The sequence below is a fragment of the Mycena indigotica genome (assembly GCF_014461135.1).
Source record: "Mycena indigotica strain 171206Taipei chromosome Unknown Mind.scaff0004, whole genome shotgun sequence".
Taxonomy (NCBI): Eukaryota; Fungi; Basidiomycota; class Agaricomycetes; order Agaricales; family Mycenaceae; genus Mycena; species Mycena indigotica.
The window spans coordinates 672,929-695,593 of record NW_023503003.1 but is presented as its reverse complement, the minus strand read 5'-3'; the positions used below and the strand labels follow the sequence as shown (position 1 = coordinate 695,593).

General features: G+C 51.4%; 5 protein-coding genes across 5 annotated transcripts; 1 reads left to right on the top strand and 4 right to left on the bottom strand.

Annotated features, from left to right (window-relative positions):
• Positions 1–284: 284 nt before the first annotated feature.
• On the top strand, positions 285–3,888 carry MIND_00412700 (CxC2 domain-containing protein; the record flags this gene model as incomplete). The annotated part of the gene is made up of 15 exons (XM_037360949.1): positions 285–569; positions 627–732; positions 771–843; positions 896–962; positions 1,019–1,071; positions 1,121–1,343; positions 1,391–1,584; positions 1,633–1,795; positions 1,842–1,990; positions 2,042–2,517; positions 2,565–2,744; positions 2,798–2,939; positions 2,988–3,006; positions 3,334–3,688; positions 3,740–3,888. 15 exons carry the CDS (start codon positions 285–287, stop codon positions 3,886–3,888), a joined length of 2,634 nt encoding a protein of 877 aa, XP_037221241.1.
• A 4,637-nt stretch (positions 3,889–8,525) lies between these two features.
• Positions 8,526–9,432, bottom strand: MIND_00412600 (MYND-type domain-containing protein; the record flags this gene model as incomplete). The annotated part of the gene is made up of 2 exons (XM_037360948.1): positions 9,364–9,432; positions 8,526–9,314 (listed from the first exon to the last, which is right to left on the bottom strand). Exons 1-2 carry the CDS (start codon positions 9,415–9,417, stop codon positions 8,526–8,528), a joined length of 843 nt encoding a protein of 280 aa, XP_037221240.1. The 5' UTR covers positions 9,418–9,432.
• Positions 9,433–9,760: 328 nt separating this feature from the next.
• MIND_00412500 (Cytochrome P450 monooxygenase CYP63) lies at positions 9,761–12,004 on the bottom strand (the record flags this gene model as incomplete). Its single annotated transcript, XM_037360947.1, has 9 exons — positions 9,761–9,805; positions 9,859–10,053; positions 10,124–10,410; positions 10,460–10,598; positions 10,649–10,704; positions 10,757–11,282; positions 11,336–11,357; positions 11,418–11,539; positions 11,588–12,004. 9 exons carry the CDS (start codon positions 12,002–12,004, stop codon positions 9,761–9,763), a joined length of 1,809 nt encoding a protein of 602 aa, XP_037221239.1.
• Positions 12,005–14,747: 2,743 nt separating this feature from the next.
• MIND_00412400 (uncharacterized protein) lies at positions 14,748–15,587 on the bottom strand (the record flags this gene model as incomplete). The annotated part of the gene is made up of 3 exons (XM_037360946.1): positions 14,748–15,140; positions 15,202–15,298; positions 15,355–15,587. The coding sequence occupies 3 exons, from the start codon at positions 15,585–15,587 to the stop codon at positions 14,748–14,750; spliced, it is 723 nt and encodes a 240-aa protein (XP_037221238.1).
• Positions 15,588–18,800: 3,213 nt separating this feature from the next.
• MIND_00412300 (uncharacterized protein) lies at positions 18,801–20,567 on the bottom strand (the record flags this gene model as incomplete). Its single annotated transcript, XM_037360945.1, has 6 exons — positions 18,801–19,094; positions 19,386–19,450; positions 19,494–19,618; positions 19,673–19,801; positions 19,852–20,195; positions 20,238–20,567. 6 exons carry the CDS (start codon positions 20,565–20,567, stop codon positions 18,801–18,803), a joined length of 1,287 nt encoding a protein of 428 aa, XP_037221237.1.
• Positions 20,568–22,665: the final 2,098 nt, after the last annotated feature.

Below are 22,665 nucleotides of genomic sequence, written 5' to 3'. Positions count from 1 at the left end.
GTATTGAGTCAAGGTGTGTAGCATGGACTACGCACCGGGGACGCCAGAGGGCAAGACTGGGGCAAGAGAACAATTGGCACAGACCGGTCGTCTGTAGCTTAGCTTGGCAACCGCATCAATGACACATGACTGTGATTGATGGTCCCTGTGCCGTACTTGGCATGGTGCCACATTTTTCCCTCCACTCGCTTGCTGCTCGCCCACTCGTCAGGCTGACCGGTCAGGCCTGAGCGCTGAGCCTCCAAACGTGTCACTGTACGTTCTCTACATTCGCTTGCCTGGATATGCGCTCACACCGCAAAAAGAACACATTTCGCCAGGGAATCCCTCATCGAGCAGAGAGGCACGGCGACCGAGGGACACACTTTGGCTACGATGGCCGTGTGCTGGCCCAGAAGCTGGTCAACGTCCATCCAGCGAAGCGGCCCAGGCTCGGGGTGGCAGACTCGTTGGGGTCTTGGCTTCCGTTTGGCGAGGAGGGTTGGCAGGATTCAGCCTCTCTCGCTGACGAGATCGTCGTACAGGTCCCAGACGTGAGTGGGCATGGGCGCAAGCGCTACATGAGCTCCGTGAGTTTCGCCCGCTGCTTCGACAAGAACAACAACTGACGCATACGTTTCATTTAGGACAACCCTATGGCTCTATGGCGCAACAAAATGGACCTCTTTCTTGACGAACTCCTGCGTGGGGAGGGTCTGGGCCGTGGATACGATGGAGCGTGTTGCGCACAATGTGGGGAGGTGGATGGACAACTCTTTCGTTGTCGACAGTGCGGGCGTTTTCTGCAATGCGAAAGCTGTTTGCGGGGAACACCACAAGCACTTGGCCCTTCATCGTCCACAGGTGAGTATTGCGAATGACGCTTCATTTCGAGTGGTGCCTGACATGTGGCCAGGTGTGGACTGGCGAATTCTGGGCTGAATGTTCCTTGTACAACGATGCTGAGGCACACACCTCGCTGGGTTTGTGTCATCAGCTTGGCCACCACGGATTTCCTTGTCCCAATCCCGAGCCCAAGGTCAGAACCCTGGTGGTGCTCGATGTCCACGGCATTTTCCAGGTTACTGTGAGGTACGTGGACTGTTTTCTGGTTTACTTTTTGAAACTGAAAAGCGCATAGATTTTGCGGCTGTAGTCTAAATCTTCGACATCGACACGGCCACATTTCACAACTTCTCGATAATGCGTGGTACCCGGCTACCACGAGCAATCCATCTACTTGCGCCACGTTTGCCGTTTTGGACCTTTTTCGATTACTCAAGGTGGTGGGCAATGTCAACGCAAACGACTTTGTGCGAAGCCTCGAACGACTCTGCAACCCTACAATGACGCGAAAAGTGCAGGTTCGTCTTTACCTTTGGTGACTGTTATGTGTCTTATAACCAGTTAGGATCGATATAAGGCGTTCATGCGAATGGCACGACAATACGAATTCCTCATCCGAGCGAAGCGTGCGGGCCGGGGGCATGACCCTGAAGGCCTGGCCAAAACACTGGCCGGTGGGCTTGCCGTTGCCTGTTGGGCATGTCCAGAGCCGGGTCGCAACTTACCAGACGGCTGGGAGAATGTGCCGGAGAAGGAGGCGTGAGTGAAAACTGAAATAATGGCACGATTCTAACTTCTTTTCAAAAGTTTTTTGTATGCTTTGATGCTCGCAACGGACGCCAATTTCCGTTTAAAGAATCTAATCCGGGCCAACGAGCGCGACGACCCATCGTTGTGTTCCGGCATGGGATATTTCGTACTCGACGAGCCATACAAGTCCCACCTGCGGAACTACGTCGTCGAAGAAGATGTGCGCCTTTATTGTCATTCTATTTTCTTGACTTAACGTGTTACAGACAAGTACTTGCATCGCGTTCCAGGCGCTAATGCAAAAGGAGACAAAACTCACGACCGGCTTGCGGGTTTCAGGCGTGGGCGGCTGCGTTTGTGCTCGCCATGGAGTTGTGCGTCCGCTGGGATTGGGGGATTTGCAGAAGGGGGAAAGGTTCGTATATTGCACCATCGTAGCCTTCAGCGAGCTAACTAATGCGGTCAGATACGCTAACATGGATTGGATTTTCCTATCCGCTGTGGGCGGCGTCTGTGTAAGACGACTTGTGGTGTCGTACGACATCGCTTGTCAGTGGAAGCAGCGTCTTATGCTGCGAGCGAAGTTGTTGGTAAAGGGCGAGGATACGCGGTTGAAGGAGATAGAGGAGCGGATGGGCACCGAAAACGTGGAAGCCTTAGGGCTTAATGGTTCACATGCGATCAAAACCAAGCTCGACAGCTACAAGATCCAGTTCGTGTTGCCTGTTTGGCACGCGGCTGCCCACGAAACAAGTTGTCAAGCTGCGAATTCCTTGAGCCACGCAGTAGGAGTGGTGCGAACGGATGGGGAGGGGATCGAACGAACATGGGCTATCCTAAACCCTATCGGTTTCTTGACGAAGGAGATGGGAGCGGGCGGCCGCCACGATACAATCGAGGAGAAGGTGGATCATATCAATTTCGAGAAGAATGTGATGGAAGGTATGTCCAGAAGTCATTCGCTGGACCGGGTCTAAATAATAAACAAGGGGATACACTGGCACGGAAACTCATCATTGCCATCGCTCAGCGGGACCAGCAAATCGGAGAGTTCGAGGAGGTCGATTCTTCTTTGACGAGCAATATGCGCGCAGATTGGCAGGGCCGATTGGACCGTTGGAATGCCGATCCTTCACAACAGAATCCATATGTTTTGGATGGTGCTTTTGGTTCGTAGCTTCAGCTTTGAGCTGAATCCTTAATGCTAATGTGGCTCTTGCAGTGGGACCTTCGGAAGCGAAGATTGTGGCCGATCTCAAACGAGCTGAGCTGGAGGACATCCGCATGGGGCGAGTGGATGCGTTACTTGGTTCAATGACCAGTGTCGCTTTCATGAAGGCAGCGCTGCAGTTGGAGGAGATGCAGTAGGTTCTGCTTCTGCCATGCGGAAGAGGATACTGATTGTTTTGCAGACGGCGAATCAGCACAGAGGTCAAACAAACGACGAATATGACGGCGGAGCGTTCGAGCCAAATTGACGAGCTACGAGCCGCCTTTTACAAAAAAACTCCATACTTGGGAAGAGCATCAGGTTGTGTTCATGCCTGGAGTGGGGCTTCTGCGGCAGGCAGAGGAAGAGAAGAGAGATAGTGATGCCCCACCTCCGCTCGCGGAGGAGATCCGACTGTGGCTTCCATCGGACCTTACAGCGGACCAACGACGGCGCGTAGGGGGGCGGGGATTGGCTGACACGGAGGCGCGATTGCGAGGGGGGCAGTGTGCGGATGCTTTGGGAAAGCTGCGGGGGGCTATTTGCAGGCCAAGACCCACATTATCAACTACCGCAATGCGAATGCAGTTGGGCAGGCGGCATCAACGCGGTCAAACACGTTGATCACGCGAATCGAAGGGCATGGAAGACGAGAAGTAACGAAATACCGAAAGGCCTATGAGGCCGGGCATCGATTGAAGGACGACTTTGCCCCCGAGTTCCAAGAGTTGCGAGAAGAGGATATACGGGTAATGGGTGAAGAAGAGAGCGGCGCTGCGGCAAGGTCTGCGCTTGGGAGGGTTGGCAACAGCAGGCGTGCACGAAACGAGCCGACGGCGACAACACAGGCAGTACCTGTTTCGTGGATATGGCAGGTGGGCGGGCCGGAGCGGCTCCATGATGGTTAGTTGTTGGTCTACTTCATGGGGGTTTCATTGATGATTGGTATTCTAGCGGTGTGGGTACAGTGGACCAAGGCACGGGCGAGGCGGGACCGTTGGGTGGAGGAGGTACAGCTGATCCAGGAGGAAATGCGCAGGGTCCTGCGCAGCCTGGAAACGGTTGAGGGGGGAGTGGCAATCAAGGGAATCATATCGTTCTGAGGTGGACGGGGAACTGTGGCAGGGCCTGGTTGCCTACGCGAAAAAGCAAGCCGCAGTATTCCGTCGTATTGCGGGGTCTTTCAGGGGGCGTTGGAGCTTGTCGGCAGCCGACGCAGTGCGGAGGGTTGTGGCGGAGCAGGGACAGGAGCTACGGGGGGAAAGAGACGAGGACAGCGAAGACGAGGACCAGATGTAGATCGTTGCGTTGATCTTGATCTAATCTATGTAATCTATCCAAATGTGATCTAATCTATGTCAAATGTGATAGCGTCTTGTCTTGTGTTTTTGTGGTAGAGTGATGCGACTGATGGTTCATGATGTCCCATCATCTTATTAGAGATGGTATCAGCCTGGTGCCTAATTTGGATGGTCACATGGGTCACACGGCCGACCCTCCGGAGCCTTGGGCCCGCAGATGAATTTAGGAGGGGAGCAGAAGGCAAATGTCCCTGCAGGTGCAGGCGAAAATGCATTTGGTTGGCCCTGCCCCTGCAGGGACGGAAGGCAAATGGTTACACCCACAGGTGAGGAAGGTGCGGCCGCGTTTGCAATCTCTGTTAAACGCAAACGGGGGGTTTGGTCATAAGACCAGTTTTGAGGCGACAGTAATGTCACCAAATAACGCATCCGCGTCGGGGGCATTCGGAGATGCCGAAGGCGGTTCGGGAGCTGCCGAAGGTGGTGCGGCAGCGGAAGCCTGGGAAGCAAGGTGGGTGAGGATATTGGTGAGGTTGTCTAGTTTCGCCTCAAGTGCGTCCATGCGCACGTCAGCATCCGGAGCAGCTCCGGTAGACATAGCGGGCGTAAAGACGACAAGAGCAGAGGAGGAGGGGTCAAGTGGCAAGGGCGGTGACGAGGGGGGTACGGACTCGTACTCCGAGCCTGAATCAGCGCCAAACCTGGCAATCTTGACCGGTTAATCCCGTAGAGAGTTTCTTCTGCTGTAAGGGCAACCCTGGAGACTCCGACGAAAGCCTAGCAGGGGAGGATCCAAAGTGTGAATAAAAGCTACGGAAATACACGGAGGGACCGACCTAGCAGGGGAGGATCCAAAGAGAAGAAACCCTAAGGGTCCGCCTGCTAGGGCGCCAACTATATACTGGTCGTCCGTAACTGCCGACGTAGAGCGCAGAAGGCCTGAGCGGCGTCGCAGGCTCTGTCCCAAGGTGATCATTGGGAGGGTCTTGACGGATTGGTGATTGTGCGGGCGAAGGAGGCCATGGACGATGGTCGGGGTGGGTCGGAGCGTCCGAGGGGGCGCCGGTCGGATGCGCCTCGGATGCGTTCGGAGGGTCCGAAGGAGGCCGAAGCGGGGGTTCCCCTGACAGTTTCCCTTACTTTCTATGCCTTTGTACTTAACCTGCAGGGAGATCCCGTGGACCACATCAGATCTCCCTGCAAGATCATATGCCTTATGCTTACCACTTAGTATAAAAAAATACTCATACTCTACACTCCTGTACTTCAGTTTCGTTATTAATGTTTCTTGCCTCACTCTCCGCTCTTGTCCGACTCCCTCTGCGTTCTAAGCCTTTATCACCTTCGGCTTCTCCAAACGTATCTGCAGGAGTTCACGTATTTGTTCAGACTTGCTTTCGGCGTGCAAGACGTGTAATCGCTCACTCTGATATAGTGTTGTGATAGCCACTCAGTTTTGCCTCAGACTCTCCGTTACTTATAATACAATCACATAAACATTCTGTCACCATATCATCATCCAAGGTAACCCTACCTGAGCTGCAAGGTGTACCCTAGAGTAGCACCGAAATATCATATTTCTTCACACCTATTAGTCCTGACAGAAAGCTAATCTTTTAGTCGAACTGGAAGGTGTACAGAAGATACTCTTTCCTTTCCCCTCTTGGGCAATCACAAAGATGTGCTTTGTGATAGTCCAAAAGAGCTACAGAAAGATGATCTTTCTGAATGTCTTTGGGTGTCATGGAAAGTTGTTCTTTGTGCAACACAAAAAGGCACATCAAAAGCCCTAATGTCAATTGGCCTTTGTTGCAAAAACACAAAGATCACAATTTGTTATAGACAGAAAGTTGGACAAAGTGGCAGTCTTTTAATTGCTCTTTTATTGTGATGAACAGAGAGTCTTTCTCTGGTACTTAAAGATTGATAAAAAGAAATCATTTTGGTGTCTGTTTTTATGCAGATAAAATATCTTATTTCTTTGAGGAGGAAATATATATTAAAAGGTGAATATATATTAAAAGGTGATATTTGTGTTCATGTTTCTATGGGAAAAGAAAGGTTTGTATTTACCGTGTGTGAATCAGCTACTGTTCCAGAGCATTGCATAATATTGGTACTAAAGTATATACTGAAAACTAAGGTTGAAAATGCCAAAGGTTTTGTTGGAGTAGGATCATATATTATAACATAAGTAGAACACTTTTGCATACCACACCAAGTATAGTACATCTTCAGCTTAACCTACCATACTGTTGCTAACAAGTTGCAACAACCGAATCTATGATACCTGAAAATATGTCTTTTAACTACTGACCTTTGATGACTTATGGATTGGCTTGACTCAATTATAACCAAGGTCATTATGCAAAGAATTTTAATCATTTTCTCATTATATATAATGGTGAATTTCACAATGTTTCAGCAGCAGTTGAAGTCTTTTACAGTCATTACCCTGAGATTTGAAACCTTTCCAAGCTGTGGTGGCTCTGCACTGGCATCTGCTGTCCAAATAATCTACCTATCTCCTCAGTGGAACTCTAATGCATCCTCTCCTCCACTTTGAATCCCAATCTTGGATAATCCATTAGCAACCTTCCACAGATTTTCTTCTGAGGACCACATAGCCAAGTCTGTAGGCAAGCTATCTGCCAAATGTCTCATTCCAGGAAACATTGAGTGACTGGTGCTGGTTGGAACTAGCCAATATTTCAATGACCCAACTCCAGCAACATGCACCCCAGCTCCATGATATGCACATACTGCCATGCCTATCTGTCCATTGCTAGCCCTTGAACGCTGATGCATATCCCCAGCTGCAGAAACTGCATTAGTCTGTGAGCCAAACAGCTGCTTGAGCACTTTTGGTGAGCTAGGAAGGACTTCAAACACTAAGTCCCCTTGGGTATAATCAAACTTTGTCAATGGTTGATAGTTTGGATATTGTTTCATCATAGTCAACTGGTGTCCTAGAATTTCTGGACGTTTCTCAGTCAGATCAATATCCATCAGTGTACGGATGAAAGAGTGATCATGCAAAGTGAGGTCTGAGTTAAGCATTTGAACTAAAGTATAATTCATTACAATGCAATACTTTCAGAAATAAATAAACTCACCAAGATATGCTGATCGATGCAGGAAACATCCCTTACGGTGACCTCCAGTCTTCCAATCTTCCCGTTGACATGCATGTGAGCAGTAATAAAAGGTTAGACATCCAGAACAGCGTTGGAATTCTGATCGCATATTGATCTTTATACACTTATATGACTATATTCAATAATAGAAGTGAAGTGGCAGGATTACACACCTTTAAGTTAGAACACATCTTAAGACGCTCATGATTCATTGCAAGATGCTCATCATATGCACTGAGACGTTTACTGAGAAGGACATCAAAGGATGCCCAAGGTTGACCTTGACTTGGCAGCTTAGCGAGCCTCTGTATTGAAGACCGAGAATTTTTAAATGCTAGAAGTGCTTTGCATCGAATTGTAGTCCCGGGAAAGACATACATGACAAAGGCTTTGACAAGTGCTCCTAGTTTCCCTGCATGTTGGCCTTTAGAAATTTGGAGAAAGGCTACAATAAGCCCAGCATCAACTGCTTCATGAACATATGCATGGCCAGAGGGTGCTTTGAAGAGTTGGAATAGAACACAGATAGCTTTGTTCAAACCATCAAAAACAACAGATGGTGGTGCCTGAGAGCTGCTAAGAGCAAGAAGGCCTTGGGCAAGAGCCCTGCTAAAACTAGTGCTGGCCAAATATGATTATATTATTTTATGGGCATAATATATTATAATCATATCATATTCAGAGCTCCAACCCAATAATATATTCGTAGTATAATATAATCATATTCAGCTGCAAAATATGAATATGTTATGAATATATTCAACTATAATCTAGTATGTCTATCTCTTGATATGTTTGACATATTTGCTGCTAGAAAAAGGAATCAAAAACATAAAATATATGCTGGATTGTCAGTGCAACTTCCTTTTGGGCCTCCCTGGGTTACATAGGACTCTCAAAATACAATCAGGGGTATTGTCACTAGTCTTAGGTTAGCCAGTAGACACTTGATCAGAGGTCCTACACTATGTTTAATAGGTCAACCCAAAGTGATCACTCCTGACATTTGTTCCTACTAAGGGTAATGTATGAATCACCATATATAATAGATAATATGTGACATTTATCAGAAGTAGGGCTAACTCAGACTAAGATTAGTACTATGACTGAGTACATAGACTGAGAAAATAGCTGTAATCATCCACCTTACTATAGTTGAATATTCTGCGATAGCATAGTCATAATATAATATAATATATTCAAACATAATCATATTCAAGTGATCCACGAAGTGCATAATATATTCATAATATTCTGAATATATTCAATATTTAATCAAGCATAATATAATTCTGGCCAGCACTAGCTAAAACCATGTTTCAAAAGTGCTTGAGTATATAGACTAAGAGGAGGAGAATTATCACTAGGTGCATCCCTGTCAAAATAGCTTGAAAGATGTGCCATGATGGTGAATTGTCGAATGGTCTTCTCATCTGCCGAGTTCTGAGGCAAATCAAGAACCTGAATCTGCTTCATGACCACCTGTGAAAAGTGCCACACAGAGCCCCCTGTTGCATGGACAATATCATTTAGGTATGGTTGGCGAGTAATCCGCTCATCTTTGATAAATACTGCTACCATCACACAAGGTAGCATTCGCTCAGTTGGATTTTCAATTTGAAGGATGTGAGGCCAGCAGCCAGCCACAACAGCTAGAGCACCTGGAGTTTCCATTATCTTTTCACGGAGCTCTCTTGAATGTTCTGTAAGTCTTGCCATTGCACCCACAAGGACAGCACTGATGAATGGTGCTGCCGGGAGATTGCTGCCTAACATGTCGCGGAATTGGTAGAGAAAGTGGACCCAGGGCCAAACTCTCTCCCAGATGTCTGGTGCTGCCTCGATGGCACTGTTGACAATAGGATTCTGGTACATGATCTCCAAAGCCAGTGCTGCACGGTGGACAAGCGTGTAATTCGGCTTTGGGGCTTCAAAGAAGGTGGACAGGTCCGCGTAGTCAGGATCAAGGATGTTGTAGAGCAGTGGGATGAGATTTTGCAAGGATTCAGAGGACATTGTCGGGAGGAAGCGCAAGATTCTTTCGAGAGCGGCTAACGAGCCGGTCGGTCCGCTTGCCGCCTTTGCATGGACCTGGATGATAGTCAGAATAGACTGATGGTAAGATCATGTCCAAGAGTACCCTAATCGTGATGGGCAGCCGGTCCAAATTCGCGAGACGGAGTAGGGGATTCATGGTGGAAAGCAAAGATCGATAACGATGCCATACGTCATCGTGCTCGGAGCAGTCGGTAGTTGCCGGATCATGATCCTGACCAAATCTACCACATATGTAACAGGATGGGCAACTCGAAGACCATGGTGTTCGGAGGGCGCTTGCAAGTGCGTGAGTAGCAGACAAGTCCATTCAAGTTCTCCCGCAAAGTAATCTGCGGCCGATTTGCAAGCTGAGCGATCCGGCCCGCGATTCCGGGGGGGTTACATGCCGGTGAATGCGTAAGGAATAGTAGTGAACATCAACTTATTGAGACCTGCGCCCTCATAATGTGTAGCTTTAACCCTTCCACTCTATCGGTAGCCTACTCTTTTTCCAGGTCCGCTTCTGCACGCATCCACATCCCACCCTACCGCTCATGTCAGTCAACATCACAGCATCAAGCATTCGCGAAAGACGAACCCGGCTATGCAGCGTGAAGTTTATTGCCGGGAAGATGCGTTCCACAGTCTGCCTCCCCGGCCTGCCCTTCCAGCTATCTGGCGGCAGTGACCCCGCCGGCTGGAATTCTGGTGCGAGCGCAAACCTCTTGAAGCGCTGGAGCAGCCTCACGAGAAAGAAGCCGGCCTCATTGAGCGCAAACTCCTGGCCGATGCACTGTCGAACGGGTGGGTAAGCGGCAGTAATAGTAACTGTGGAGAAACAAGTGGGGAGTATGAGCACTCACGATACGCGGGCCACCAGAAAATGGACAGTACATGAACGGCGTTGCGTTGACTTTGGCTACCGTCTCAGGCTCGAGCCAGCGCGCCGGGCGGAACTCGTTGGCGTCGGGGCCCCACAAGTCCGCACGGCGATGTGTCAAGAGGGAAATCATCATTGCCTGCGTCTTTGGCGGGAAGAACCACGATGGCCCGTTGGGGACAGGGATGATCTGGGGCTTATCGAGTGAGGTCCGGGCGATGAGGGGGGCGCTAGGGAGAAGACGGAGGGCTTCGTTGAGCACCGCACGCACTGAGGAGTATGGTCATGATAATAACATGTATAGTTCAGGTTCGCTCACGGTATTTCATACTTCGCAGTGTTTCGTAGGATGGAGAGTTGATCGGACCGATGACGGCGAGAACCTCTTGTCGTAACCGAGAGCAGACGTCTGGGTACATGGCGAAAAAGTACATGACGAAGGTGAGCAGGCTCGCTGTCTAATGAGCAAATGGGATCAATCATCATCCAGCTGGCAAGAAGAGCATACCGTGTCTCTGGAGGCAATCAAGTAAGTGACGAGTTCGTATCTTATATGTTCAACATCTATATGCACATGCTAAGCAATAACTTCAGTGGCATTGATACGAACACCTACCGTCTGTCCTCGATGCAAGATAGTCCAAAAACACATTCTCGCTCGCTGGGGTGGCAACTCCCGCCAATCGACGCTGGTCCTTCTCGTCGATGGCACGTTTGACGATTGGCTCGAGCCAGTTCATGATGGTGTTCGTTGCGTCCTCAGTCTTGTCCGCAAATAGCTCCAGAAGTGGCCAGGTATCGCCCTGGGTCCCGCGCCTCGTGATGATGACCGCGACATTTTCAAACGCCTGCGTAAACTCGTCAAACGCGGTGGCCCCCTCGATGGGCATCGAACCGCGTGGCCCAAGCTTGACCCGACCCGGCTCGGTGAGCGGCTGCGAAAGCGTATCGAGCTGCATGCCGAACAGAAACTCGGAGGCGGAGTCGAGGGTGAAGCGCTCAAGGAGGTCTTGGACATCGATGGGAAGGTTCACGGCTGAACGGTGCGCGAGGAGATCGAGGGTGGTGCTCACGGTCCGCTCGAATGTGTTGAAGTCGGAAATGCGCTCCTTCGCGAAGAAGGGCCGCGCAGTAGCTCGTCCCTGGATTGCATCCCGTCATTCGGGAAATGAGAGAAATACGGTGTTATGCTTACCTTTCTCCATAATTCTCCCTCACTGCCAATGAACAAACACTGTGAGGGCATATGATAGAGTGAAGAAAAACGGAGGGCTCACGCATTGAATAGCCCAGTACCAAGAAGCTTATCGATCCGTTCATGCCACAAGATCCCCTTCTCGAAGCTTGCGAAGCCAGTGGATGAGATGTACTTCATGACGTTCTCATCCCTTGTTACGATCTATGGCGGTGAAGTCATTCTCCATTTCTGATGAGTACTAGTGCTTACCTGGTCGTCCCAAAAGAATCCAGTATTGAGCGTGTTTGTCTGGTATTCGTCGAACAGGTCTGCAAAGACCTGTAGAACATACTCCTCCTGGAATGACTTCACAACCCGGAGGACCACATCCACATTTCCGGGCCATTTACCGCGCACGCGCGGTATCATAGTAGCCCCAAGGGCCCGCGCTGCATTACGCTGGCGCCGTGTGCGAACGGAATAGCGCAGCGCAATGCAAGCGGGGATGCTGAAGACTGCTGTTATGACAGATGTGGCCATGGTCGGAGAGCGCAAGAGGGAGTACGAAAGTGTCAGCGCAATGAGCGGGGGCAGTAAGATGGCGCGGGTAAGCGATAGCAGGATGCGCTGGCGGTAGTCGGGGATGCCGCGTTCAAAGGCAGTCGGTGGGCGGGTGCGAGGAGTCATGGGGGTGCGTAGGAAAGAGTCAAGATAGAGCTGTGTTGGTGTGGGTGTGGGTATGGGCGGCTATCTGCCAACCAACGGTGTTTTGCACCTGGAGACGATATTTATGGAAATTCATGTATGGTGGCACTTGCAGTCATCTGTAATCTAGGAAAGAAGGGGCAGGGACGTTTCTTGGACAGTCCATACAGGTTTCCGTTGGCCACCAGGCAGCAGGCTGGTGCAAGAGCGTTAAGGCAGGAAAGAAGTTTGTTGACGTGACAACCGTGACGGATGAAATCATCAATGTGATATTCCGAAGGCCCGCGTTGATCCGGTGACATAAGTACTCTTCTTCGACTCTCATGCAACTCTCATGTCGCGTTTTCCCAACGAGACGTGGCTGCACATCCTGCGCGCCCTCGATGATGCCAACAAGTGGCCAACAAATGCGTTAACCCTCAAAGCGGTCTCGCTCGCAAGCCGCCAGCTCGCGACCGTCGCACGCGTCTTGCTCTTTTGAAAACTTCTTCTTTCAGCCCTACAGTCTGCCAATAAGCGAAGAAGACTTGCCTGTAACGCTCTGCTTGCCTTCTGACGACGAACTACGGCGACGTATGCAACGTCTGGACTTCTACGCATCACCCCATATCGCGCCACTCGTTCGTTGGCTTCATGTCAGCATTGGCAAGCCTGGCACAGCGCGCCGTGGATTCATCGTCCTCAGCGAGGAACCTAACACCCATGTACTGGCCGATTGTCTCTCCGCCGCCATGCCCTCGTTTACTGCACTTCAAAAGCTCACCTCACACTGCTTTCGCTGGGATGAAAAGGCCCTTACCAGCTTGGCTTTGATCTCCCAGTCGACTTCGTTGGCCCTGGAGGTAGACCACTGCTCTATCGAGCTTCCCCCGCACCAATCAACAAATCTGCTCTGTCTCGACAAGCTGTTGGTCAGCTGCTATGCCATGGAGCGCGTCAAGCCCTGGCTGTCAGTCCTCGACCCTGCCCGCCTTCATGTTCTCGAGCTCTTCGAATGCGGCGCGTCTGACACCAACGCCATCACCAACTTCCCCCTATTCCCGCATGCCCACCAGCTCTCGATCCGCATTTTCGAACGTGAGATCCGGGAGTCGTTGCCCATTCTCTCTCAGCGCTTCCCTGCTGTCAACAACCTCATCTTTGCGACAACTTCCGCGCTAGTAGACTCCGAGGTGTACATCGACCACTTTGCCCCATTGGACGCCATTATCTTCCCGCAACTCGCAATTTACGAGGGCCCACTCAACTGTCTGCTGCTCTTCTTACCGCTTGCGTGTGCGCGCGACCTCCGCGTCCACGGCTACGATTCCATCGACGAGCTCTGCACCACCTTGAACCGCTGCCCCAACACAGTCACCGGCCTGAACTGCATGACGGCCTATCCAATGGACCTTGTCAGGCTCCGCCAGATCGTCGCACCCTTCCCGCGCCTCGAAGCGTTTGAAATTAATGTCCTGGTCATCTACGACAGCGGGGATGACTGGCAGCAGTGGGGAGAGGTGCGTTGGGCAGCATGACGCAGCTCCGCTCATCATCATAATTGCAGGCGATCGCGTTCTTTGGGACCGGAAACTCGCAACGCGATCCAACGCTGCCGCCGTCCGACGAGGCAAAGCTGCTCCGCACTTCTTCCTGGAGTGGCAGGCATGAATGGCTCGGACGGAAACACTCATCTGGTGTAAGCCAGATTTTTCTCCTTCGATCTTTTAAATCACTCAGGCTGGCAGAGTTTTAAAACAAGTGCCTTGCAAATCGCAACTAGTGCTCACTGTCCGTTAGCATCAATCAGATTGACACACTCGCGAGAGGCACTGAAAACTGGTAACTTGAAGTACATGTATTTCCTATCCCCGTTCATTGACGGTGTATACTCACGAAAGTCATCATCCTTTGCATCTGCCATCCTTCTTTCTATTTCCTGGCTTTCCATTTCCTGGCTTTCCATGTGCAGCACAGTCATGGCGCTGCTAGCCAGACGCGAACCAGCACCTTCAAATTTCCCGCAGCGTCCAACACGCCGGCGTGGCAGAGCATATCGTCAACTGAACGAGGGAAACCTCACTGCATTCCTGTGCGCCGGATCCATATTACTCGAAATTAACTTAACTCAAGTTTACTGGCAGTGCCCAGACTGAGCCGACACCGCTGAATGAAGTTGTCGTCTAGTAACTCCATTGTTACTCCAGTTAGCCGACCCACCGTTGGGGCTGAGTCCTGACTATGTTTACTTTCAAGACCTGGCTGCGAATCATACGCCTGCTCAGAGCACACCCTGGAATGGTCATATACCTGAGCTCGAGCGCAGACGCCTTGGATCGGCAGCCCTAGAACCGTCAGCCTTCAATTCAAGTTGTGATCGAGTCAACTGCCGTCGGAGGGACATGTACAGCCCCGGAGTCCTCTAGGCGGCGATTGACGTCCACCACGTTTGTGGCATTGACTCCGGTCAGTATCCAGAGTCATGACCTCCTGACGTTTATCTTCAATGCCACACTGCCGCATCATGTTGTCAGCGTGTAGCTTTTGTTGCCTACGCATGCGTATCAAGGCGCATTCCGAATAGCAGAAAGCTGCCACTGGTACATGGTCCTTACTTTCTTGCGTATTTCAAGTTTCAACAAGTTTAGACCCGCACGCGATTCCGGCCGGCTACTACTGATGAGTGGGGAAACTTGCGATTTGGTAAGTAACAGCAGTACTACATCTCTGACGACTAGCGGCCTGGCTATTTCGGACGAGATTCCATCGAACTTTTCTCAGCACTCTCCTGGCCTGGATTTTCATCCTTGTGTGACGTCCAGGCCAGCCCTATGATCCCAACAGCGAGCGCCGTGCTAACGTTATCGGCTGCCTTATCCATGCGCACGCCACGTGCTGCAAATGCCCTGTCGATGCGCACTCGGACAGGAAGGGCCCAGAGAGCGCTGAGAAGGACTGTGAGTGCCGAGTTAACGGACCATCCGAGAAGCTTGGGTTGCGGCGCGTCGCCCGATGGTATGCCAAGCAGCTGGATTAGGAGTCCAGTCGATGGGACAGCAGCGGTCCCGGAGCCGAGCGCTATGGCGTGACTGAGGACACCCAGGCGGAAGAGGCGCAGGGGCGGCATATACGCCGTTTTCTATCAATAGTGAGAAAGGCATAGAGAGAATCTGAGAGATACGAAAAAAAGGATAACACACCCGTTTTGCGTGGATGGCAGCTTCGACAGCGCGTGGAATCGCCGCAGACAGGGCACCCAGCGCGAACCCGCCCCCGCCCGCAATCCCCGTCCAAAGTCTGCGCACAGTTCAGTCCAAGGCCATGTAAGGGTAGAGTTAAAGGGGCATACGTACCCGACACTCATGACCCGCTCCCGCATCGGGAAGCTCGGGTCGTGGTAGCCTTGATACCAGACAAGCTTCGTCTTCAGGTACGCAAGCTGCATCTTGGCCTTCAGCAGGAGGAGCGAAGTCGGGACCATCGAGGTCAGAAGCAACGTGAAGACGGTGCGTTTGCGAGGCGACTGTTGTTGACTGTGGACGTATGGCAGCCGCCGAGGAGACGCGTCAGTCCCGGCCGGCTTCATTTCGGGACTCGGGAGAACACGGCGGAAGCCAGATTAAGGCATCCATCGAGTATTACCCTGTTCACAATGGCCGTTTATCTGTGTGCGGGACTCGAACGATAGGTTAAATCGGCAACCGTCGTGGTCGTTGATGAAGAAGTGAGAGCTGTGACTATGTCATGATGTAAGAACCATTGCGTAATCACACCGGATTTGGTAAAATCGGGGCTGTGCTTACCAAAAAAGGAAGAGCCAATCAAGTTGTCCATCCCGATTTGGCTAGGAACACAAGCTCAAAACCCATATAAACTGCAGGTGTAGGTAACGGTCGCCAACCTTGAACTCCGGAGACGGAGTGCGTCTCTGATCGTAGTAGCACTTGTATGTAAGGGGAGCATGTGATGTGACAGCTGTGACTGATCACGTGACTGGTCCGTACGCAGATAGCCCTGTACTTAAGTAGTTGGCTGTGGGGCTGTTCCCCCGGCTTTGGTATCAACTATGCACCTGGACCCTCATCCCCTGACACTCCTCCCCGCGCTCACTAAGCCTTGGCTTTGGCAACCCCAGTGGCGATTTGGTCGCGGAACTTGTTCACCGACTCCATGGTGGAATGGACTCCGGGTTTGAAGCCCATGTGCGGGAGTCGTCCTGTGTCCGTCATGAAGGGGACTTGTTGCATGGAGGAGTGAATGTGGTTGTTGTAGGCGAACTCCGCGGCCGGAATCAGCTCGTCCCCAGTCGTCCTGCTGATAGTTGGTGAAGATCCGCAGGTACTGCTCCAACTCCTGGTTCACACGCTCCATCTGGCCGTCCGTTTGTGGGTGATACGCAGTGGACGTGGCAGTCTTGATGCCGATTAGACGCCAGAGTTCTCAGGTGAAGTCCACGATGAGCTGCGAGCCGCGGTCGGAGACGTACTTTTCTGGAGTCCCGTGATGGCGCCAGACATTCTGGTAGTAGAGGTGGGCGGCTCCTACCACGTCGACCGTGGTGTGACACTCCAAGAAGTGCACTCGCTTTCTGAGGGTGTCCACAACGACCATGATTGCATCATACCCGTGGGCCTCAGGGAGCTCGACGATGAAGTCAACGGAGACGGTATGCCAGCGCTCCAGGGGCGTCTCCGTCGGGTGCAGCTCTCCAGGGGGCAGTCTTTGGAGTGCCTTGGTGCAACAGCATAGGTCACAGGTCGCGACATACCGACTGATGTGGCGAGACATCTAAGGCCACCAGTAGTTCTGGGAGACCAACTCCAAGGTCTTGAAGCGATCAGCGTGGCTGGTGACTTGAGTGTTGTGGCACAGCTCGATGATGCGTCTCCATAGGTCTTTGTCCTTGGTGTCAGGGGAACCCCCACTTTGGCCTCCTTCGGACCCTCCGAACGCATCCGAGGCGCATCCGACCGGCGCCCCCTCGGACGCTCCGGCCCACCCCGACCACCGTCCATGGCCTCCTTCGCCCGCACAATCACCGATCCGTCAAGACCCTCCCAACGATCACCTTGGGACAGAGCCTGCGACGCCGCTCAGGCCTTTTGCGCTCTACGTCGGCAGTTACGGACGACCAGTATATAGTTGGCGCCCTAGCAGGTGGACCCTTAGAGTTTCTTCTCTTTGGATCCTCCCCTGCTAGGTCGGTCCCTCTGTGTATTTCCTGTAGTCTTATTCACGCTTTGGATCCTCCCCTGCTAGGCTTTCGTTGGAGTCTCCAGGGTTGCCCTTACAGCAGAAGAAGCTCTCTACGGGATTAACCGATCAAGATTGCCAGGTTTGGCGCTGATTCAGGCTCGGAGTACGAGTCTGTACCCCCCCTCGTCACCGCCCCTGCCACTTGACCCCTCCTCCTCTGCTCTTGTCTTTATGCCCGTTATGTCCACCGGAGCTGCTCCGGACGCTGACGCGCGCATGGACGCACTTGAGGCGAAACTAGACAACCTCACCAATATCCTCACCAAAGCGCTTATTTTTTGAGCCAGATTTGAGCGAGCTACAAGGCATTCGCCCCACCATCCAAATCAGGCAAAGCACCATGGTACCATCCACACAGCCATGGATGCACCCAAGGCTGTATGGATGGAACCATGGTCATGGGTTGTGTGACACCCATGGTACCATCCACAATTTGTGGATAGTACCACCCCCATGGGTGATACCATGGATTTGGTACCTCTTAGGCCCAGGGTTCCGTGGGTTCGATTAAGCCTAAGAGCTACCAGGTAGGGGTAGCCTGAGGTGGGTATTTGATCTCCATCAACTCCTAAAGATATCTATGGATCTCTTGCTGGTTTGGGCAGATAAAGCTGGGAAGGTGCTCATTTGAAAGGTATACTATCCTACCATCATCTTGTATATCTTGTCATCTCACACTGTGAGTCGCAAACAGGATGAGTTTCATACTCCCACTGCATGAATTTCCCATTTCATCCTATAAAACTATGAAAATATATTCATGCACCTACCATTTCATATACCTATTTCATGTACTCGAAATGTGGGGTCTGGCATCCCGAAAATTCATGGTATTTCTATATGAAAACTTATGGGGTAAATAAGTGGGTGTTATGTCAAATGACATCATATCGTCAGCTCCACACACTTCTTCCATGAAACGACCACGAACAATCCGACACTCCTCATCCACAACTACCCATGTCTCCGACTCAGAGCCAGAGAGGGAGCGACAGCGGGCCAGAGAGGAGAATCACAACCATCGATTGCAAGAGGCCTCACAGTCCTCGCAACAACCGAGTCGGACACCATTTACCGCCATCGAAAACTTTATTCGAGACCAGAAAGATGAAATTGAACAATCCCGGAAGTGTATCACCACGTTAGAGAGTCGGGTTGGCTTAGAAACAGAGCTGAAGTTCTTGAAAGATCATCCTCGTGCGTGTATCATCCTTTTTGTGCAAATTCACCACTAAGTCTGGGTAGCCTCACAACAACTGCAATTCCCTTCCCCTCCCTCTCCTCCGTACTCAACTTCCAGCACCTACACCATCCAGACTGACCCCATTCTTGCACCATCCCTCAACCGAACCTTTCAGGAAATGAAGGCTCGTGACCCCACACTATATGTGCTACCTACACCCATTCGTCGGCAGCGTGGTTCTCGTGGCGTAACTCGTCGTCTCGGACACTACCCAATCCTGTAGATGTAGTTATGCTCCTCAAATACATATATATTCTCAATGCTCAAGTTCAAATACAATCGCAATGCATGTAAATGGTTTTATTCAGCTTCTACAGCAGATCCCATTGAGTCTGGGTGCTCATACAGTGCGTAGACAAGTGGGCCACGGCGATTTGCTGGTACACGTGCAACCAAGCAGCTTAAATCGTCAACGTCAATAACCTCGATTGGCCGGAATTGGCCGTCCTGATAGACTGGAAACGGGTATGGGCTTTTCTTGGGCTCTTTCACTGGGCGAATGGCGGCGAGAAGGAGCGGACAGGAGGCCGTGTCACACTCAGGTGGAAGAGCGATGGTGAATTCGAGAAGGCGGAGGAGTTGTCCATAGGCCACCTGTCGCTCATCAACTCGTGCTTGGCGCGAATGATGAGCATTTGTATCAACATCGTCGCGAGTACTAAAAGGAATAAGTCCAAGAGTCCAGTACAGAAAATGACTTGCCTTAACAAATGACGCATCCCGAGTCATGTAGCCCTCGGAATGGTGGACCAAATCCGCACCACACATCTTGTCACCCCCGACGCAAGGAACGATATTCGTCCCCAGTGGGTAAAATCATCAGGGAGGGACTGCAACGCAACCGCGGGGCGATACACGATATCTGTTTTGAATATGCTCACTGACAGCTGTGGTCAGCCGATTTGAGAGGGGACCAGTAGCCCGCGGCCGTAAAACACGGATGCCATTATCTGGAACGTATTAGACTGGACACGCAGGGCTAAATTCACGCACATCCAGCCACCACATGGCCCGAGAGCTCTTCCTCGTGCCATGGTGACAAGTCAAGCTCAGTGTAAAGCTGATATTTGACTTTGATTGCGGTGTTCTGGGCGATTTCGCGGAGGCGTCGAGAAAAGCTGGCATATGGGTTCCGGCGACTCTTGCTCGAGCGCACAAGATGCCCCACAAACCTCTCTGTGATATAATTCCAATATGTCCACATCGGCCCACCATTTAGAATGTCATCCGGAATGTGGAGCAAGGCATGTATTGTCAATGGACATGCAGAGAGACGGGACTCGTCGTATTGGTAATAGTACCTAGATATCATTTAGAAATGACAATAAAAAGCACAAAAAAAAAAACCAACCGTTCGTAGTCCGTCACCCATTTTCCAATCCGAGCTCGTAAATCATTGTCAACATACTCGCGCGACAGTGACATGGAGAGGCAGTCGTTAAAGATATCTACGAGGCCCAGAAAATGATCGTAGTACCGTTTGTGGGGGAAACGGCCGCGAAGAACGACTGGCGCCAATAGTGTTGTCCAGAGGGTATAAGATTCGGCGGTAAAGTAATGCAATTGTGTCGCAATATTCGGAACACGTGCGCCAAAGGCGGTCGGTGTTGTATCCCCAGCAGCAACACAGTTGCGACCAATGTCCTCAACCACCTTTGGCTGAAGAATATAGTCCCCCGTCCCAACATCGAGCTTCTTGTAAGTTGCCAGCCAGAGTTAGAGCAAGTTCTTGACGACGTTCTCGGGAATCAAATGCATGAGGTCGTGACCAAACGATGCTGGAAACTCAAGGCTTGACAGGGTAGCGAGAACGGGGAGCCCGTTGATGCCGGTGTCCTTCGCCCGACGCTCTGCCTCAGCATTTGTTGTCGCTTTCTCGACCGAGACTGCATCATCAATAAACTCATCATGAGTTCGGAGCGGGAGATCCAATGGATCGTAGAACTCGCCATCGTGGCGAAAGCAGGGGACATAGTGCGTGTTATTTTCGCCGGAAATACCAAGGATCTTGCAGGTGCGGCACGGGCGAAGTCCATTGGGGCCCTTCATCCGCATGAGCTTCGCCATAGCGGGCATGTCGCCGAAGACGCCGTATGAGGTAAGCGCGGAGTAAGAATTCGTCATCTTTTTCCGCGCTGTAAGTGGCGACACCACGCATGAGCTGCCAAAATTCGTTCCGCAGCGGGAGGAGGAAGGAATCAATGTCCTTTGGAGCTCTGGGTCCTGGGATGACACCAAAACACAGAACTTCATCCATGAGGAAGCGCGTGTCAGGAGGGAGGTTATAGATCACCCCGATGAGTGGCCAACATGTCTCCTTACGGTTCTTGAATGGACAGACACCATCCGCACTCAATCCCATCGCAATATCGGTGGGCTGGTCAAAGAAACGGTGGTCATAAATGATATCTTCCACACAAACATGACGTTGTTTGAGGCGGCGATAGTGGAGGGAGTCGAAAATATCCCGGATGAAATCACCTTCGGACTTGTAGTTTGCGCGGTATCCAAGTTTTTGGCACATGCTCTTGTCGGCAAAGAGCGCTTGAAGACGTGGAATGAGCGGGAGATAATCGAAGGTAGCCCGAGGACGGCCGTGGCTGTCGTATCGTGCCTCTTTACAGTACGGACAGGCGTCAAGGGCTTCGTAAGAGCCCACAAAACAGCAACACGATTTTTTGCAGCAGTGGTACTTTACAGGCTTAACACCTGAAATATTCGTGATTTCTGAATAGAGTTGTCGCAGAGAAGGGAGGTCAGCGAGCTGGGGAAACGCCTTCTTCTTCTTTTCATATGCGCGAGAGCCTAGGTCCACATTGACTTTGAAGTTATGGGCCCGGACGGACTGTAACTCTTCATTAGTGAGCCGTTCCGCTTCAAAAATCAGTTGAAGTTGCGCAACGAACATGCTGTACTCACCACGATGCCAATCTTCAGACACAAATTCCCGCTCGAGGAGCTCCCCAGCAGTCAATGAGACATGGTCTAGCTTTGAGCAGTCTAAATCCGCCTCTTCATCATCGGCCTCATTTGCCATGACAAGCTTCTCATCGTCATCCGAATTGCTGTCTTTCGATGAAATGCTGTCGGCATCGAAAACGCGGGGGGCGGCGGTCAGCAGGAAGTGTCCCGGGGGAATGTGAGGCATCTGGGGGAGCCTCCAAGCTGCAGCATGCAGTTGAGAGTCGGGCATTGTAATGTCGTCGCCGACACCATCCAAGTTGATGTTATCTGTCTTCAAGTTAGATGACGAATGGAAATAAAAAGGTGTTAGACGCACCCAGACGCGGTAACTTTGTTGCAGGTTCATCTCCATCGTCTCCTGAGTCCGGCGGGCGCTTCCGCAGGCGAAATTTGTTGAGCATCCGTCGTGTAAGGCGTTCGGCGGCGAGTATCTTGGTATGAATGTGTCCACCACCAGCCATGTGTCGGGATTTCGTTCCAGAGTCAACATAGTTGCCGCAGCAAGGACAGTATACTTTGTGGGCCATGGTAGTGAGTGTGCAGGGGACTTTGCGTCCGCGCGAAATCGCGGTCATGGCGTCACGCGATAGCAGTGGGGCCCATGAGAACCAGCACAGCCCCGCTGACTCATCGCTCTTCCTGCCTTCTCCCTCCATCTCCAAGCTTCTTCGACGCCATTCAACCCCTCCCAGGCCTCAAGACGAGTTTTTATGCATGCGGGATAGGCCTTTGGGTCGACAAGCAGCAGTCAGAACTCACTGCTTTGCTGGATAACATATGACGCAAGTGCCCCACTCGCTCCACTCTCGCTTACCTGTTGTGGGCGGTATAAAGGTGCGTTACTACACGTTTTTCAGCCTCCAACTGAACTAACATGCCCTCCGATAATCCTAAAAAGAAGGCGGGACACAAGAACAAGGAGAACCAGCGCTCCTCCCATGGCAGCAAGAACTCCCAAGCTCGTCCATCGAAAAAGACACAGGCTGAAAGCAACAATCAGCTTGCGCGTATCGAAGAGCTCGAAGGTATGTCATTCAACTCCCGTTTACACCTCCACTTACAATGGTCAGCACTCGTCAAGCGCCAAGACGAGCGGCTGGCGGAACGAGACATCCATATTCGGGAGACTGAAGAACACCTCCGAGATGCAACCAACACCACGGCCATATCCGAAGCAGCGACCACTGACACTGTCCCTCGG